Source organism: Schistocerca cancellata, chromosome 2, assembly GCF_023864275.1.
Source record: "Schistocerca cancellata isolate TAMUIC-IGC-003103 chromosome 2, iqSchCanc2.1, whole genome shotgun sequence".
Classification (NCBI taxonomy): Eukaryota; Metazoa; Arthropoda; class Insecta; order Orthoptera; family Acrididae; genus Schistocerca; species Schistocerca cancellata.
Window position 1 is genome coordinate 974,956,718 of NC_064627.1, and position 20,380 is coordinate 974,977,097.

General features: G+C 39.1%; 1 protein-coding gene across 1 annotated transcript in view; it reads left to right on the forward strand.

Annotated features, from left to right (window-relative positions):
* Nucleotides 1-20,069, forward strand: part of LOC126162949 (DNA primase large subunit) — a 71,431-nt gene extending 51,362 nt beyond the window's left edge. Inside the window, exons 6-10 of the mRNA XM_049919783.1 lie at nucleotides 4,077-4,217; nucleotides 8,246-8,428; nucleotides 8,509-8,704; nucleotides 8,793-8,963; nucleotides 19,492-20,069. Coding sequence (XP_049775740.1) covers nucleotides 4,077-4,217; nucleotides 8,246-8,428; nucleotides 8,509-8,704; nucleotides 8,793-8,963; nucleotides 19,492-19,640 — 840 coding nt within the window. The 3' untranslated portion in view covers nucleotides 19,641-20,069. The remainder of the gene's footprint in view (nucleotides 1-4,076; nucleotides 4,218-8,245; nucleotides 8,429-8,508; nucleotides 8,705-8,792; nucleotides 8,964-19,491) is intronic.
* Nucleotides 20,070-20,380: the final 311 nt, after the last annotated feature.

Sequence of the window (20,380 nt, forward strand, 5' to 3'; positions counted from 1 at the left end):
TCCCTTCTTATGTTGTAAGGGTCATAATCAGTCTCAATGATGGGCTGAGACTAATCTCTTCACTCATGTCAAAATAAGAAAAGAAAACAATGAGCAATATTTGTGTCATACTAGCTTTCAGATTCTGGCTAGCAAACAGATGTACATGTTCCTTTGTACTGAGATGCTAGGTTCCACGGCTAAGTACTATGTTGCATTACGCAGCGTGCATATTACACAGACCATTCAGCTGCTCCAGTTGGCTTGACACCAGAGCTTCAAGCACACTGATGCATTGTTGCTTTCATGTACTTTTTATTTTGCGACACGTGCTTACGCGCACTATCTTTCGAAATTGTGGTTTACCAGATGGTGTGCCGAAAATAAGGCTATTTCAAACTATCTCTGATAAAATCAAACAATGGAACATCCAAGATAGAATATAACAATATTATGACAAGGATAGTTGTTAACAAGAGATGCTGAGTCGCAGATAGGCACAACAAAAAGACTGTCACAAATAAAGCTTTTGGTCAACAAGGCCATTGTCAAAAACCACAAACACACACACACACACACACACACACACACACACACACACACACACACACCAGTTGCTGTGTGTGTGTGTGTGTGTGTGTGTGTGTGTGTGTGTGTGTCGTCTATTTTTGACAAAGGCCTTGTTGGCTGAAAGCTTACTTTGTGTCAGTCTTTTTGTCGTGCCTATCTGTGACTCAGCATCTCTGCTATATGGTGAGTAGCAACTATCCTCTTCATTACATTATTATCTCTGATAAAATGGTTCATCAACAAAGAAGCATTCGCTATGAAATAGCATTTGTTGAATAATTTTGTGGTTTCATATTTTGATGAAGAATTTGCATGTAACAGGTTGAAACGGAAGATATGTCAATCCCGGAAATGGAATGTTACCTTAAGAATCAGAAAACACAAGTGGTGGCATGTGGACAACAAGCCTTTGCCATTGATCCTGATATTGATGTTCAGTTGAGATGGCATCATGGACCGGTGAACAACACACTTTTGCTTTGAAAACGTTTCACTGAAACAACAGCTACATGTCTGCGAAGCATGTATTTCAGGCTCATTAGAATCTCTCACGTCAGGCCCCAGTCCCATGGGCACATGCTGTCAAGGAGTGTGTACAGAACTTTGAGGAATCGGTTGATATTGTGCGAAAGAGGGGTGGAAGTGGAAAACCCAAGTGCGTCCCAGAGAATGTTGCAAGAGTGGAACAAGCATGTAGCCGAAGTCCCAGTCGTTCAGCACACAGTCATGTGCAGCAACTCGACATATCAAATTCTGTTGTATGGCAAATATTGCGCAATTAACTGCAATACTACCCTTGCAAAATTCAGGTAGTGTAAAAACTGAATGCAGACAATCCCCCAAAAGAGATTACACTGTTGCCGGTTGTAACTCATCAGTGACAACACGGGCCTGTGTGACGATCTGATCATGAGCAATGAGGCCAATTTTTGTGTGTCACACTTTGTTAACAAGCAAAACTTTAGATACTGTTCACGTGGAAACCCTGAAATGCTTCGAGAAATACCACTTGCGACCGAACCGCTGAATCTTTCCATCAGTAAATGGGGTATGTTCTCCACTGACTCGGTTGTTTTAACCCCCTCCACTGACGGAATGACCCACTTCCCAATTCCGTATGTATAAAACCAATACGGACTTGTAGCTTTCACGCCTTTGCGCTTACTGCTACGTATTTTAACTGTAAATAGCTCAGTCCCAATGGTAAGAGGCAGTAGTGAATTCACGTAGTTAATATTTGAATCCAGCACAGCTGCCACAAGCTCAGCTCACTTTTACTCCACTCCTACCCTCGCCATTGCACCACATTAACTAGGTGCTACGTGGACCTTGCTAAATTCACTTGCGTATACATTTTTGACCGTTACTCACCAGTATTTACCTAATGAATAGTACACTCCTAACCGGACTATTTCCCTAAGAGCTGTGATGATTGAACGGGTTCGATCCACGGCCTACAGTGCCCTACAGTTCACTCGGTAACACTGCCTACCTGACCCACTTAACTTGGTAGTGAGCTTATGTATCCAATCACCACTGCTAGCAGCAGTGGATAATCCTATCAGCACGACGAGAGCAGCAGACTTACCGTCGAATCCTCCTGAAAATACTTATAACTACGGTCGCCAGCTCTGAAGGAGCAAAAGAATAAATCAATTTTTGGGCTCGTTTCAAAGTGAAATGGCTTGAGTTGAATTTAAACTTAATTCTGAATATTACTATTTCTGATCATTCTAGATGATTCTACAAAGCAAATACTCTCTCAATTTCTGTGAGGTGGCTTGGTAATTACTACCAAGACAGGTTATGCAACTTTGGTTAACAAAATTCTATCCTTCAACTTATTTAATGATTTTGGATATTACTCTTTGGACCATTGATACAGAATCAGTTAAGTGACTTTACTTGAAAGGTTGCTCAGAAAAATTTAAGTAACTGTAAATAGGCGACTCATTCTGGTGTGACCATTGCTCTTTTCAACATTCTTATACGCTAAAGTATTCTACAACCAAAAGAATTGTAAATGAAAGAGGCGATGGTGGCCTCAGTCTGATTTCACTATACTATGTTTGAGGTTACTACACTTTACAATGAACAACATGCGTCGTAATTTTACTCATTACTATATTCTGTCCTCTGCACTTGCATAAAAGAAAACTGGTATTCTCCTTTTACATGTATACAAAGTTCGACTTAACAATTGCAAGCAGTCTTGCCTTGGGTAGCTGCCTAAGGATAGGGTCTCTTAACTAAACAGGCTATGGGGACTGTGATGCTGAGGGCTGTGTTGGATGTGCGGTTCCCACTAGCACTGTCCATAGATTGTGGTGATGAGGAATGTGGGAGCGATGGAGGATGACAGAGGTGACATGGTATGTAAACAGCCTTTAAAGTTGACCATGTTGTGCTGAACAGCATGTACTGGGTGATAAAATGTGCCCTTAGCCCCATAGTCTGATTGCAGTGGCTGCAATAAACTTGGTATATACAAAATAGTTGAGGCTTTTGTGGTTTCTTTTTTGACTTACTGCCTATTGGCATCTTTCTGAAGTTCTTTGGCCAACATTTATGCAACAATTTTTATGATATTTCGCCAGCCACTCGTGTTGGCAATGTGTCAGAAAAATCATATACAGGTGTTGACACAAGTGGCTAATGAAACATTAGAAAGGTCCGTAAACAAACATTGACCGAAGAACCCAATCAGAGGTAAGACAGGCAGTACATCAACTTGATATATGACATGGCTGACTGTACAAGTGGCTTGCTTCTGCTAGTACGGGATCTACAAATGACAGGGTTGGAAAAGAATGTGCTGGGTGGATGCATTGAACAGGTTTTCAAGAAGACATAGCTAGAGGAGTTCATACATTTTTCAATAAAATTATTTGAGTTTCACAAGCTTTTCTTAATAGTACGCATTTCTTCAGTCATCATCTCTTTATGTAATGTCTAAAGTTATAAACTGGCTTCAGTTGTAAGTAAGTCCTTACAAATAAATAAAAACTGAGGCAAGAGCAGGTTTAGAGGCCAGAAGAAGAAGAGGAAGAAGAAATGAATGAAAATATAGAGAAGGTTGACGCAAGTGCCATAACATCCATGCATGCAAATAAAATCAAATTAAAACCTCTTAAGGGCAGATTATACCACTGACTGTTAGGAACTGTGCCTAAGGCCAGGACTTGAGCAGGAACATTTAGGCCAGAACTTGAGCAGGGACCCTTATGTAACATGGGCAGTGCCTTCACTTACAAAGCCACAACTCAGAATCCAAGCAGTTCTCCCAGTGCCTTTCTCCTACGTTACAAAGTTCATTTTGAGACTTAGATCACTACTTATTTTGATAAAAATACTTGTGTTTATTGGAAATAGTGTATTATTCTGTACAATACAACTTCCAGTGTCAGTGTGTGTGTGTGTGTGTGTGTGTGTGTGTGTGTGTGTGTGTGTGTGTGAGAGAGAGAGAGAGAGAGAGAGAGAGAGAGAGAGAATATTTCAGAGCTGATATGTAAAAATAAAATTCACAGCTCACATTTCGACATTTGGCTGTTGTGGAACAAGATGACCGTATATATCCATTACTGCGTGGCCTTCATCATAGTTACACAGGAGAAGAGTATTTGGCAAAGAAAGATGGTGATGATATCCAAGTAGAGGATTTGGATAAGGTTAGTTTGAGAAGCATTTTTTTAATTAACTTTGAAGTATGTAACTACTTTTAACAGTAATGAAACTATACTGAGAACGTGTTTTAGGATGTTACAATGAGTTATTTTCTAAATAAGTATTATGTTTTTTTTTCTGGTATACTCCCTTGAGGATCTCCTTACTGTTACTCACTGGAACAAACAATATTTCTATTCTAATCTAGTGAAACAGTTGGACAAAGTAGTACCTATATTCTTCTGTCAGAAGAAAAAACAAAAAATTAAATTATTAAGTAGCATGTAAACTTTCAAAAACTGTCTCAGAAGAGGGAGTATGTAAGCATATTCACTTTTGATTCTGAATATGGTACGATGTGAGTTTGCAAGCTGAAGCATTTTTGCTAGTAATGTTTTTCTTATGCTTAGAAACTGTCTAAGAACAGCTAGTAAGAAACTGGGCAACAACATAGAAACACTCTTTGATTCTATGGGGCTTTTTATGCCACAATAAAGATATGATTAAATGAGGAAAAGTAGAAAATATTCTTGATTTTCAGATTTTCTTATTGAGAGGTAATAAAGCAAAAAACAAATGGCATTGAAATGTGGATTGACTGCATTAAAGGGGAAAAAATATTTGTATGAAATACGTTATTTATAAGAAATATTCAGGTACCATCCAAAAACGTGTTATAGGAGATTTGATTGAAAAATGTGAGAAATTGTTTCACATTATCGGCTGTGTTCATCTAACTGTCACAATTGTTTATTGTAATAATATTATGAAAAGGATAGTTGCTACTCATGTTATAGTGGAGATGCTGAGTCACAGATAGGCATAACAAAAAGACTGATAGAGAATGAGCTTTTGGCCAACAAGGCCTTCGTCAGAGATACACATCATACACATACATATTCACGCAAATACAACACACACACACACACACACACACACACACACACACAAAACTGTAGTCCCTGGCTGCTGAGGCCATAGAGGGGGTAAGGAGGAGGCTGGGGCAGAGAATGGGTGGGGTAGTAGGTTAGAGTTGGGGGGACGATGAAGTACTGCCTGTGGAAGTATACAGGGATGTGATGGAGAGAGGGTACGGTGGCTAGGTGCAGTCAGGAGGTTTGACAGAGAACAGGTTAGCAGTAAAGGAGAGCAGTAAAAAGACTGTGGGTGCGTTGGTGGAATACAGGGCTGTGTAGTGCTGGAATGGGAACAGATAAGTGGTTATATGGGTAAGGACAATGGCTAACGAAGATTGGGGCCAGGAGGGTTACAGGAACACGAAATATATTGTGTGTGTATATATAATTTTTTATTGTGTGTCTTTACTTATCGTTGATGTATTTTGACATTGGTCGAAATTTTTTATGCTTCTTTTATTATTGGCTTTTGAAAAGATTATACGTGTGTCTTGGTATGTAGAATGGTGTGCATTGCTAGAAACATTTGTAATGCAAGACCGCCATTGTATACATCTGAGCTAACCAGATAAATCTGCAGGACAAGACAAGACAAGAAGAGAAAGACTGTATTCTCAGTTTCATATTTTTGGGTCTGCGTGATAAAAGGGACAATATGTATACACACAACAGATAACCTAACAAACAGGGAATCTGGATTCCAGTCAAGTACAAAAGAGAAACCTGCAGTTGCTGCCCTTGAATTTGGTAAAACAAGAATTTTTGATGACTGTTCAATTGAAACACGGTGGAGGATCTATCGCTACCAATTTTGGTTTGTGCTACCGGCAATAATAATACTCAGCAACAGCACTAGTGACCTGGCACATGCACAAATGGTGACATGTCTGGACACAGTCCCATCTTGTTGTGGAAGCAACTCCATCACACATGTGCGACTTTAGGACAAGGCGCTCATAAGGAAAATGAACAAGATTATCCATGCTGCCCTTTCTTGTATTCATTCGTTGTCCCATTTTAATCCAACAGTCCTCCATTTTCTTGCCACTAACTGTGAATGTGCCATTGTCTTCACTTGTGACTGAATTGACGCATTTCATAGCCTGATGCTTTATTACTCAAGGTGTTTGTGGCACAAACGACACTGGTTGTGGATTTTAAATCATGTACACAACTTGTATTACATTTACGTATTTGTAAAATATAGAAGTTTATCCTTACATTTGAGGCCAGCTGACAGTCTTTGCTCCAGGTTGAGTTGTTTTTGGAATAATGCTTCAGGACATGGACTAGGGTAAACACTTTTTGGAGTAGTTACTAGAGTCAAAACATTTGGTGTATTGATGTTTCAATAATGAAACCAATGTGCTCTGCCTAACCACCATTTATAAAAATGTTGAACATTTATGTCCTTAAATTAGTGTCTTATTTTCCGTGTTCATCTGTTCCCCAAGAAATTTTCCCTATTTATATAGTCTACTGATAAACAAACTGACATGAAGTCAGAAATACTGAGTTATACTCCTACTGCATGCCATATAAACAATAACAGTTTCTGAAGCAGTGGCAGTAATGAAACTACCGTATCTGAAATTTGAGACTCGAAATTCCAGGGGAGAGAAAAGTTTTAGGCCGCATCTCCAAATCGAAACAAAGTTGGTCCACTGTAATATGAAACAATTTAGGTCGAATGAATGACGATACAGCTACAGTAGTTTGGTTCGAGTCGTAAGCTTAGCAGTTAAGCTTTACCAGGTAGCCATTGCTATGCGTCAGGCGCTCCGTCCGTATTTATACGGGTACCCTTCCTTTTTCACGTGCTTCGTCTGTTTTGAATTGATTGCTTATTTTTCTTTGTTCTGAAAAGCGCAGTTTTCTTTGTTATAGGTGTTTACGTCACTCTACGCTGAATATGCATTACTGTACTGTGTCACGCTTTGTTTGTCGTACTGCGTGTTTACGGCCTGTCGCCGATCGCGGCATGGCTTGCTTTTGTGCGCGCTACCACCGCTTACAAATAAAAAAAAAAGAGAGAGAGGAATCGTCTCATTAGCGAAACAATGGCAAGAGACTGCTACTTGTTGTTACTTACACTGCTGCTTTCTTTGATAATGATCAACAAGAACCAAATAATAGACTGCGTACGATAGAAGATGTTCTGAACGAGAGTTTAGCGAAAATTTTTCTCCGTTTGAAAATCTTTGCAGGCGCCTCTTTAGTACATTACATTCTGCACAGAAATTAGTCATCTTAGATTTAAAAATCTAGTCAATTGCTCGCTTCATTTCTGACTGTATCACTGTTTAGCATAAGAATAATACGAATATAAACATGACATGATATGTATATTCTTCCGCGTTTGCTGTTGTCTCACTCTAGTTTTGTGGTTTATTACGCAGACAGGATTTAAATGAGATAGCAGCAAACACGAAACAGAACAAGGCAAAATGTTTATGTTCGTATTATTCTTATGGTGACGAGAATACTGCATGTGATTCACAATTTATAAAAGTTCCTATTAGCAACCATCTCTTCTCACAGATAGGAAAAAATTCAGAACGTAGAGTAGGCCATATTGACAAACATCCTAAACATTCTTGCCAGTCGGGTTTTCGTAGTACATTGAAATGCTACTACATTCGAAGATGAACAATACGGAATTTGTATTTACTTCGTTGGATAATGTATGAAAATGCAGTGGTCGAAACTCGGCGTGGAGAAAAAAAGCTTGTCTTCCACCTTTTTTTTTTTTTAATTTATTTACTGACGCAGAGGTTGTGGCGCCAGTATTTATCTTTGTGCCTACAAAGCATGCCTCTGTAGCGCTACATATATTCGGCGGCAGATCTAAGTTGTGGCGGCACCCACCGACATTTTTAAGAACTTCCGCTTGCTTTGCACTCGATTCTAAGCCGCAGGCGGTTTTTTGGATTACAAAAACCGGAAAAAAAGTGCGGCTTAGATGCGAGTAAATACGGTAATATACTGAAGTTCTCCCCCTCCCCATTTCTTGTTAAATTATGAAGTATCCACTTGTTATAATACATGTGATTGGGTCTTAAATATTATTTTACTTTATGTATTTTTTTTTTAAGTTTCTTCCTTATTCATTTTAGTTGTCGCGATCATCATTTCCATTATGCATGCGTCGCATTCATGAGAAGTTGCGAGAAGCTCATCATTTGAAATATGGTGGCCGTATGCAGTATGGTCTTTTCTTAAAAGGCATTGGTTTATCTCTGGAAAATGCTATGAAATTCTGGAGAGAAGAATTTGTAAAAGCAATGGATGCAGATAAGGTATGTTACAATAACTATACACTTGTCATCTAGTTGATGCAATGTTTCAGTTCTTTGACTCTGTGATTTGTTTATTGCAGTTTGACAAACAGTATGCCTACAACATACGCCACAATTATGGAAAAGAAGGGAAAAGGGTGAACTACACACCTTACAGCTGTGCCAAAATCATAATGTCATCAGTTGGACCCGGTGACACTCATGGCTGCCCTTTTAAACATAATGATTTATCATCCCTCAAACAGCTACTCCTAAGTTATGGAATACCTGCAGCAGGTAAAAAATATCTGGAGAGTTATTATATGTTTAAATAATAGCTGTCATCATCTGGAATATTTTAATACTAATGTTTATCCTTTTGCAGGTATTCAAGAAATGGCAGATTATGTATCTCGTGGCCACTTTCAAATTGCATGTGCCAAGTATTTCGAAATCACTCACAGTGCACCTATTGACAGTGGTGTTAATCATCCCAATAAATATTTTGAAGAGAGTCAGAAGCTTATTGCTGGAAAACATTTCAAATCAGAAAATGGTATGTACAATCCACCTTTCCAACTTTTTCCTGCCTTACACTTTCAAGCAAGCTGTTTACGGAAGTACTCTTTGTGTGACTTGTTTGCTTATGTTTATTTGTTTGTTGCACTCTTGTTGTGATGCGTTCAGAATGATAACTGTTCCCATGACTGAGACAGAGAGACCTGTAGGCCTTTTGCAAGAACAGTATCGGGGTTTCCTGTCTTCTGGTAAGTCTGAGCGAGGTATCGGAGTGGTAACACACAGGACGCATACTCAGCAGGTTGATAAAGACGAATTCTGGGGTGGTTCCTTTGAAAGGGCATAAGCAATTTCCTTCCCCACCCTTCTTCAATATGATATAGGGCAAGTTGTTAAAGACCTTGTCGCCCATAGGATATTAGACTCTAATCTTACTTCTTCTATAAAACTGTAATTGTGTACCATATTGCAATCTGAGCTAACAATTTCCTTTTCACAGGATGTTCTTTGGCAACTAAATGTCTGAGCTTACCTCAGACATGGATGAAAAGTTTCTGTGAATGCTTCCAAATTACCCTCAGTTTTTTGGTATTTTTGTAGGATGAACAGACACAAAATATAATATACAGCAACTTTCAAACAGATTTTATCTGATTTCACAAGACCACAAATGAAGACAGAAACTTAGGATGAATTGTAATTTCTACCTCAAAACTATAGCTCGCTTCATGTAAGACGGTGCTTCCATGGGTAGAGGCGGAGCAGCGAAGGGATGAGAGCTGCACATGCGCGCCAGCAGAGAGCAGGCAAACAAAGTCCATGTTGCCGAACTGCACTGCTGCGGGTGAAAGTCAGGCTCATTTGTGTACAGTACATCATATTATCCGTTCAAATCCATGAGGGGAATAGGAAATATTAATTACCTCCACTGCTCCACAGATTTCCTACGCGACATTGGGAGGCGAGAACAGCTGACAGCTTTGTGAAGACGTGAAGTACCATTTTTCTCAACATGACAATTGTCTAATGACAAGATCATTGAAAATGCTTGCAATAATTATCATTTATTGCTATTTGAACTGTATTATAATTAAAAATTTAATGTGTAACAAAACTAACTCCAAGCAAAAACTTAAATCATGATATTTGCTTGACAACTGCTTCTACTCAATAGAATTTTTTAAATTGTGCATAAGGTGTGTGTGTTGATGTGTTTGTCTGTAGTTAAGTGTAATCACTGCGCATAAAAAAGAATTAGTGATAGAAAAGACTATTTTAAAAATGGTCTGTAAGTTGTCTTATTTTTCACGGTTAATGGGCGTTACGAGTGTAAACTAACTCGTTCGACATTACAGTGAGAGACCACATTTATAATGCATCGAATAAGCAAACAGTTAACCATCGCCTGCAAATAACTCCAGGGAATGATGACCGATAACATCAAAAATGACTGATACCTTTACAAGTGACAGATACTGTCATTTTAGGGCCTTATCCAATTCGTGCCTTGAAAATGGCAGGGGTTTACATTTGGAAATATTGTACTTTTGACAGATTTATCCAGCTGCATTCTCGTGTGTTATTAGAGCATACAACATGGTGTGCAAAGCTTAACTTCTCCATGTGCAGTATGTTGAACATTATAGCCTGCATAAATCAAAGGATACAATGTCCTAATCAAAGAGGCTAGCAAAGTGTCATTATTATGTACACAACTGATATGTTGACACACATTTTTTAAACTACGAGTCTTTAAAACTAAGAAATATTACTTTGTTCCAAAGTCTACATCGCAATACCACAGTCACTTCTATTTGAATCTGTTTCTGAACAACCTGAACGTATATTTACGATGATAGGTTCAAGGCTTATATCCATCATCACTTCCCTGTCAAATTATTCTTTCTGAAGCTTTTCAGCATGCCGCACAGACTGTGCCCATGATACAGGTGGGATACCGTTTATTGCCTCATGCACAAGTGATTCAGTGAATGTTACCTTTCTTTCTTCCTTGATCCCCCCCCACACACACACAGCCTTATCCTTTTCCCAAATTAATTCCATAGGGCTACATTGACAGTGACGGCGTGTGAGTAAATGCAAAACTTTGTGACCCCATTCACATGCAAGGAAGTCAAGTTTGTACATTTTGTCACTTGACTTGTATAAATTAAAGAGCTGCAGGAGATCGGCACAAGTCTGGTTTATACCGTGCTTAAGATTTTTATTTTTAACCCTTAACCTGAAACATCTCTGAAATGTGCGTAACTAGAAACAAGCAGTCTCTCAGATCACCTAATATTTTATCTCACAGAACTTCACATAAGTTGACAGAAATCAAATAAATAGTTAATTCATGTTATAATTAAATTTAATACGTTTCAGCCCATATAAATACTTTGTTGTTTAAATTATATAAAATAAACTTTAAATATCACAAGTACATGCAGTCATTCACTGTCAGATTTCATATGATTTTCAACACTGTTGTACCAGAAAATATATTCATAAATATAAATAAAATGTTGCAGAAAATGTAAAAATATATATGTAATGATCAACTGAACTTAAATATTAAATCACATCATTTTGCACAGTCAACAAACATCTTCCTGCTGCATTCCAGGCAAACTGGGTGACCACATTTGATGCACTCATACGCCGTTTTCCTCTTCTTGGATGCAGGGCACTTCATACACATCTTCCTTTTGTCCATTCTATCACTTGGTATGCCTTCGCTTGATTGCTGAGTGTCTCCCAGAACTTTGTAGATCATTTCCTTGATATTTCTACGTAAATTTTGAATTTGCAGGCATCTTCTTAGATGTCAGCTCCATGGCCAGACGTTTTGGTGAATTTGAGATGAGTTAGCATTGGGTATCCTCTGCAGCACAAATACAGAACAAAACTGTTCACACAACTGATGTTTACAAGTGTGTAAAAGGCTGCCATCAGCCAGCGCCTCGTGCGTCTGTTTGACAAATAATTGGCACATTTCATATCGAGCAAATCTACTCCAGATTTAGTTGCATTGTAGTAACGAATAATTTCTGGCTTATTTTTTATGGTATCATTTTCAGTGGAATGATGCATTGAAGACACAAGAATTGCTGCCTTGTTTCTCTTAGGAACAAATGAAACCAGCCAGTGTTGTACTCTCAGAGAATCCATATAATGCTGATGACCCAACTGGCCTACTTTTATCAGCAAAAAACTCTTGGGGAATTTCACGTTTGTTCTTTCTGGTCCATTCCTATATATGTTAGTCCTCTCTTTCTCAGCTCATGAATGAGTTCTATAGATGTAAACCAGTTGTCAAAAGTAATATTTCTGTTACTTCCTTCTATTGGTTTGCACAGAAGTAAAACAGCCTGAGTTAGTTTGGCAAGCGTTTTTTTTTTCTCCCCCCCCCCCCCCCCTTCTGTCTGGCCACATCCATTAGTATCCTTCCCTGAATATATGTAGGAAAAGAGGTAAGCACTTCCAGAGTCTGCCAGGCACATAATTTTCATGCCGTATTTGGCTGGTTTGCTAGGCTTATAAATGCGAAAAGGGCATTTTGCTTTGAATGGTACTAACGTTTCATCCACTGTAACTTTGCTTTCACACAGTATAATTGCTGAGAATTGAAAATGAATTTCTCAGAAATGTTTGATATTGCAGCTGCGCGATCTGACTTTTTTCTTTTGTCTCTGGTAATCACATCGTCAAGTCTCAGGCTGCTTAGAAGTATTTCAAAGTGCTTTGCTGACATTGTCACCGCAAATATAGGACGACCGGTCAGACCTTTTCGAAAAGAGACAACATATCTTCACGAAACAATTTGAATATTGATGTCATCATTAGAAGGCCTATGAAAGCTTTGATTTCAACGTTGTCAGTATCTTTGTAATTGGACGGATTGGTTGTTTCCTGCAACTTTGCCCTTATTGTATTCAGTTTCACATTTGAATGTAAAACTATTTCATCTATCATGTCATTATCAAATAAATATCCCACATTTGAGATTTAGTAGGACTTTGTCCCAAACTTCGACTTTTGGCTGTTAGGCCAGGCATTCCTCCTTCCAGAATGTTGTGGTCTGGTGCTCTTCTCATTCTAACACGCTCATAACGTTCCCATTGGAAATTATTTTTACCATAAAAGTACTGTGTTTGCTGTGAGGTATTATCTGTAGTATAGAATACTCCAGGTTGTTCTTCCAATAAAAATTCACTAGTATCACCCTTTGTTTCATGTTTTTTTATCGCCTGTCACGAAATCTGGATCAGCATCAGAATTGTGAAATGTGTCATCATCGATCCCATTTTCCTCTTCATCTAAATCCTGTAACTGCGCTTGCACGCAAGCTTCCAAATCTGGATTAGCTGCAGATAAATTCCTCTTCTTAGAAAGTCAATCCATGTTATACATGAAATATGACGTAAATTCACGCATAGAAGAAGACACTATAAAATAACTGCCTCTTAAAGCAGAATATGTCATAATTTGAAACATGCGGTCTATTGGACCTACCAAATTCTTGTGCGTAATACGAAACATGAGCTATCTCAGGCACACGACTTCGGACACTCCTCTAAACAATACTCTGTATGTCTTCACTGAGTAAGTAAAACTGATTAAGTAAAACTGATTGTTGACTGCTACTTTACAAGCAACAAGTATTGCGGAAAAGGTACTGGGAAAGTGAAGTCGCCCTTTTTTGCAGTGCTACCACACTCGACATCTAAAATAAACAAGGGGTCTGAGAGACCGATGTTTCGGGTTGGAAAATATCTGCTTTTCTGGTGTTTATACTTGATGTCCGTAACAGTTGAATTATAACTGGCAGTGGCCGACTTCGAAGCAAATATGACAAGAATTGTGGATCACATCATGAAACTGACAGCCATTCATTACTAAATGGCAGTCACTGCTGTTTTTCTTACATGTTAATACAAGTTTACTTTCGGAAACAAAACCATATGAAGAGCCAGCATGCAGAATAATTATCTGAGAACCTATTCCATGAAAACTTTAAAACTGCCAGTACCATCACTTATTTTCTCAGCTGATCTTCGTGGAATGATTCTAATTGACCCATGTTTCATCAAGGTAATACACTGTTGAACTACCTCCTTCTCTTGTATCATGAATCTTTATGTGGGATGTAGTTTGTGCTGCACCTATGTCACTTCTTTGAACTAAAAACTCACTTTTTAACATATCAGGTACCAATGTCTTTTAAAATTCTTTACTTTGTGAAGCACTTACCGTTAAAGCTAATGATGCACTGAGACCATGGAATCACAACATGCAGGGATGTACAGAGGCCATAGAATTTCAAAAGCACAAAAGCAGCGATAACAGAACAGGAGGAGAATTGAAATTAAATGAGTTGTGGGTCTTAGTGTTAAGTCAAGCAAACAGCACGATCTCTCCCGCAGTACAAGCTCAGTGACATCCATCAGTGGTACTAAGTGATCTTAGGCAGCAGTCTGACAACATCGTGACTCATTGTATGTTTATTGTATAAACAGTGCCGTTTGCTGAGCTCTCTGAAGTTTGAAAATAGTAATTGTGCCTTCATAGCCTCAGATAATGCCTTCAGCATTAGGAGATGAAACATTAGGCACAGAAACATGTTTAAGGCTGCAGCCTAATGCCCACATAACAAAAATAACCCAAATATGTATTTCTGTTCTGAGATGGAAAAATGTGAATCCAACAAATTATCTGTAAAACACTGTCTTGCTAGGAAAGATTATCAAGAAAACTGGTAAAGCATTAAAAGAATTCTGCTTCAGTGTTTGGGCTATTGCATTAAGTTGTGGTTGCGTTAAGTCTGACGATTCCAAACATTTGGGACATTCACTTCAACATTTAATGCTAATTGTGAGTGGAGATCTATGAGGTGGTGAAGACTTTTAATGTACTGCACAAACATTTGATTATGAGGAAGTTGTTATGAAGGCAGGAAGGAGAGGGTGTGCTACAGTTGCTGTCTGTTGACCAAAATCTCAAATTCTATGTACGTGTTTTCTAGCAGTAATTTGATGTGTTAAAATGAAGAAATTGAAGTGAGTTTTGTGGTGCTGTGCCTGATCGATGATGAGTGGATAAATTACTTTCAAGCTGAAAGTATCACCAGTAATGTGAAAACTGACCAAGCACCTAAACGTGAAAGCTTAGATCATTTCTTCCGTCCAGCATACTTTTCGTTTGCTGGAGATATTCTTCCCAGCCGAAGCATCTGTAAGAGGTATGTGGATGGAGCTGCATGTGGCAGGCGTTGGCGGTAGAACTTTATAGTCTGAAAAATTGGCCCATTCATGATGATCTATAGGTAGTGGGAGGTAACGATTGAAATCTCCTCGGTTGGATATCGGACAGATATGTTTGGCAGTCACAGAATAGCCAAGGGAAATTATGGAGTCAAATGCTGGTTGTGATTTTTCAATGCCTTTGTAGCGGAGTGTAGCCTGTATATGAGCCAGGTAGGATTCACATTTCTCGACAGAAGGGGGAGGGGGGATCAGAATATCGAATGTCATTGAGATGGGCATACAGAAATGGGAGGTTGAATAGTAAAGAGTCACATTTTTGAAACCATAAGGCATAAAGCAGTATTTTAAAGATACTGAATGGAGTGAATTCAAAACCCTGTAGTCTTTGCACATTCTGTACAAACCAAGTTGGATGGGACATGACTAGTTACTGCCTGAAGGGCGGATGGTACCAGTGTTAAGAAGTTCTTGAACGATTGCTTTCACTTGGCGTAATTTCATCAGAGTGAGGCGACGGACCTTAAGGCACACAGGGAGACCCTCCATTGTGTTAATCATGTGACAAGTACTGCTCATAATCATGGCTATGGTGGCATCATGCACACACATGGGAGGAGACTGCTGTCGATTTGCTGGGGAGGAATGCACTGGGAGAATACACTGGAGATAGCATAAGGTCACCAACCTTAGTTTGCTGTCATTGTTGTATTTGCTGAACTGCTGTAGGGGCATGTGGCAGCAGCTGCGGGTACAATATAGCTGTGTGACTGATGTGGTACAGTGTGCGATGAGTGCACAGCAGTTCTGTGATCTGTCGTTGATTAATATTCAGAACTCAATGTTGTGAGCTCAGAGTGTGACAGCAGTAGGGTGCTTGACTGTAAACTCGACCAAGGAGGAAGCGAGTCGAGCTGGCAACGTAGAGTACTTGGAGTGAGTGTGAAACAGTGGGTCCTGCGAACTTGAATGTCAGAGCGAGCAAGCCTGAATCAGCCTCGTATACATGAACCAACTGCGTAAAGCAGCTGAGACGATGTCAAGATGTCGGGAGATAAACCAATATGCCTGACAGAGTTCACACCAAGCACGGGTTCATCAATTTTGGCAATACGAAATGTCGACGTAAAGTTTTGGTCCAGCCTAAGGTAGACACAGAGGTCAATTGCCCCATGTACGCTGATGTGCGACATGTTAGCTGTGCACAGCACAAGTTGAGTTGGAGAGATGTGAGCTGGTATCAAGGATGCAGGTATGATGCTGACCTCTGCTCATGTGTTGACAAGGAATTGAATCTTCAAGTTGTGGTTAGATACATAGAGCCTCCTATTAGAGTTGTTCAAAATGTTCGACGAAAGATGTTTGACAAGGTTGCTGTTCGGGATCGTTGTGGATTGGGCTTCCTACACTGGCCTGCGAACACAGTTTGGGAATATGCATGGCAGCAATTCCTTGCTGCATCACCAAATGTGGTATGAAACCAGCAGGCCAAATAGATCGGCATTGCAGTCTTTTGTGCATGCCCTCTGTTAAGTTCAGTGGAAGTCTGCCATGCATTTGGTGTTGGCTTTGGGTGGAGTTGGTGTTGGTCGGAGGTCTAGTGGAGGCAGTGTGCGCTGGTTACCACAAGGTGACTGTGTATCGCTGTGCTGTGTTACTTTTGCCCCTTTGCCCCTGAACGAACAGTCAGGTGGTGCTTGGGGGAGGGGGGGGGGGGGAGGTTGCTGTTGCCAACTTTGTCACCGGAATAACTGCTGGTGCTAGCGAGTTGTTTTCTATGGCAGATGATCTAGTACGCTTAGCCAGCAAGGTGAAGTTTGATCTCCAGTGTATTGGACAAGTGCTAAGGAAGCTTAACTGCAGTTCATGAAGTTGGACAAGCCACAGCATCCACAATGCAATGTCTGGTATGATCCCAGGGTTGACTTGGACTGACAAGTGGCGCTAGAGTTTTGATGGAGTTCAGGATCCCAGATGTTCATTGTGAATGATATGATGAGTGACGTCTTCAGGACATGATTGGCGTTTGAGAACAGTAGTTTTAACGGTGGCATATTTAGGCTAGGTGGGAGCGCAAAGCGCCAAATTGCTGATGATGAGGTCAGTGTGATCATAACAAAGCAGACGAAGCATGTGTCATCACTGACGTCATGTATGTCGAGTAAGTTGTGTACCAATGCAAACCACATCTTGGGATTGTCTTTCTGTTGGAGTGGCAGTTTTGGTATGCTGCTTGTCATAACATGCTGTGTAAGTGTGGATGAGCTGGTGCATCGTGAGGTGTGGGCAGCCAAGTAAAATCTTGATTGAAAATGTCGTGCAAGGTCAAAGGTCAGAGCAGTGTGTTGCCAAGGTCCTGGTGGACAATGGTTGCACACTTATGATATTATGAATGACATGAAAGTAAGTCATAAAAAGAATGCTTGCCAACGCCACATGGTTCTCGAGTATATTCTTGTGTCTTCAGATGTCAACAGTAGGACACTAACTTCCAAATTCACTTTGAAAAAGTTATAAATGCGGTAAATAATCCTCCTCGCCTGCTTGTGAAGCATTTCACATTTATTGCCATCACCTGGCTCATTTTTTAATCGCACTTGAACATTTACAGGTACACATTCACACCTATACTGCTACAAGAAAAAAAGAATGCAAAAAAAATTTTGTGATCTGCCAAGGATGAAATAAAATGCCGTACACAGTGATTTATCCATGTACAAGACCTAGAAAACAAATTGTAACAAACACATGTTGATTTGTCACAGGCTCCCATCCAATTCAACTGATAATTTTAGCCATGGAAATTGCAGATGTGTGAAAAATATTTTTCTTTGAAAATGCATTAATGTTTCTTTTAGTTACTTCCTCATAAAACTGATTCAATAAAGAGGCATAAAATGTACTTGTGAAAGTTTTCTGTTTTTCAAATAACTGATAATACCCACAATAAAAAGACACCACACAGCTCACAGACCAAGGAAAGAATGCGTTGGTCTATGCACACAACCGAAGTTGAATGAATAATCCAGCTGTCATGAAGTACGGCAACATTGCAGCATGTAAGAGTGAGGTTCTCGCTGTCTAGCTGTAACTTGCTGCTAACCGCTCGGAAAGAGAATGAATGTTATTGGCTGCCAGTGGCTAGTGGAGGGGGATGTGCAGAACGGCTGAAAATTGCCACAGGTTACGTGTACTGTCGCTGGTCCAGAGATTGGTAAGTGGCACTTGGTCTCCTGTTACCAAACTACATTGAATTGTGGCTTGTGGATTTGTGATGAAAAATTGGAAATCAAACGCAGACAAAGCAGCACTTGTCTTTTCGAACATTTCATAGCTGGGATGACAATGGCAATGTTTTTCGAACACCTTATGCTGTTTCCCAATAGAATGCACTCACATCAGAAAGTTTAAAGGAATGGAGCCTGGTCTAGTGATCCATAACACGGTACAGGTGAAAAAGGTATTATGTCTTTTTATTGCGGATATTATCAGTTATTTGAAAAACAGAAAACTTTCACAAGTACATTTTATGCCTCCTTATTGAATCAGTTTTATGAAGAAGTAACTAAAAGAAACATTAATGCATTTTAAAAGAAAAATATTTTTCACACATCTGCAATTTCCATGTCTAAAATTAAGCAGTTGAGTTGGATGGCAGCCTGTGGCAAATCAACATGTGTTTGTTACAGTTTGTTTTCTAGGTCTTGTACATGGATAAATCACTGTGTATGGCATTTTATTTCATCCTTGGCAGATCACAAAATTGCAAGAACATTATTCACATGAGAGGCTCACTGTGTTTAGCCTTCATTATCTGTCTGCAAAATGTTTTTTGGATGTTTCGCCATCAGATGCACTCACTCTGAACTAAGTACTTATGGAATCATGAATTTCTGCTGGCTGTTTCTTTACAGTGGTTGGAACAGTGGCCTTCATTCACACTATTCAACAATTTTGTTTGAAGAAAGAATGTATTCTAATGCTCACTATACTGAGATATTCATAATTAACAGCAAAAGATCAATTTGCAATTATTAATTTATTTTTACAAACTTTAAACAAACTTAAGTTGAGTTCTATATTTAGTCTACATTAAAGGTAACCAGCTGTTTCAGGTTAAGTGAAAGAGTATTTCTGGTACTTGGTTATTGTCTCAAATGCAGTTGTTTGAAACTTTAACTCTCATTGGAGAAGGCCATACAGAAATTATTTTTAATCCTCACCAAGAGTAGCATGTTTTGTCTGTGCGTATTTCAAATCTGGTTTAATGTGTGGCTTACTTATAAATTATTTTTTTTCCAGGTGAGTCACTAAAACCATCTTCGAAGACAAAGCCAAAAGAAGACATCTGGGGAGATGATATAGATATGACTTCACTGGAGTTAACAAAAATTGAAGCAAACATAAAAACAGAACCTAATGAAAGTGATTGTGCTCCCATCATTTCGTAAACGTATTTTTTGTGTGCCTCAAAATAACTAAAAGCCATACAGACTCATACTGTGTGCAGTAGTGGCTAACAGCTTCCTTCCTGTCTGCGTAACCAGAGATGGTGATAAAGGTTTTCAGAAAGAGTGGTATACTGTATAATTTTGTGATGAGTAGGAGCACCTTTTATAACAGATGTAAATAATCAATATTTTTGCTGTCTTTGTCTTCTGTGTAGTAACCTCTGCTTCTCTTTCAATTTATCTCTCCTTTCACTTGGATTGATCATCGGAGAACTGGACTATTAATGTTATGTACTATATGTTGTGTGTTGTAAAATTTTATTGTGTAATGACTGCTGATCTGATGTACATATGACTATGTTTTTTTAATCCTTTGAAGTATCTTGTACAAATCTGGTGCTACTCATTAAAATCAGCAGTGAAGTGGTGATCAAATTTAATTTATTTTTGCCTTATTTACTCCAGGAACATATGACACTTAAAAGACAGCAGCAGTCAAATGAAACAACAAAAATTCTAGGTTGTGGGAAATGTCAATTTCTTCATCTGTTAAAAGAGAATGAAAGATAGAAGAAATTTTACTATTCTGATATGGAGGAGAAGAGGAACTGTGGCTACAAGGGAAACTGAAGAATGCAGCCAGCAATGAATTCGAGATGTTTACGAATAGTAGCTTCAGCAGGTTCCAGGACTGAATTTGCACAAGAAACAATTGGTGCTATTACTTTCCAGGACTGAAT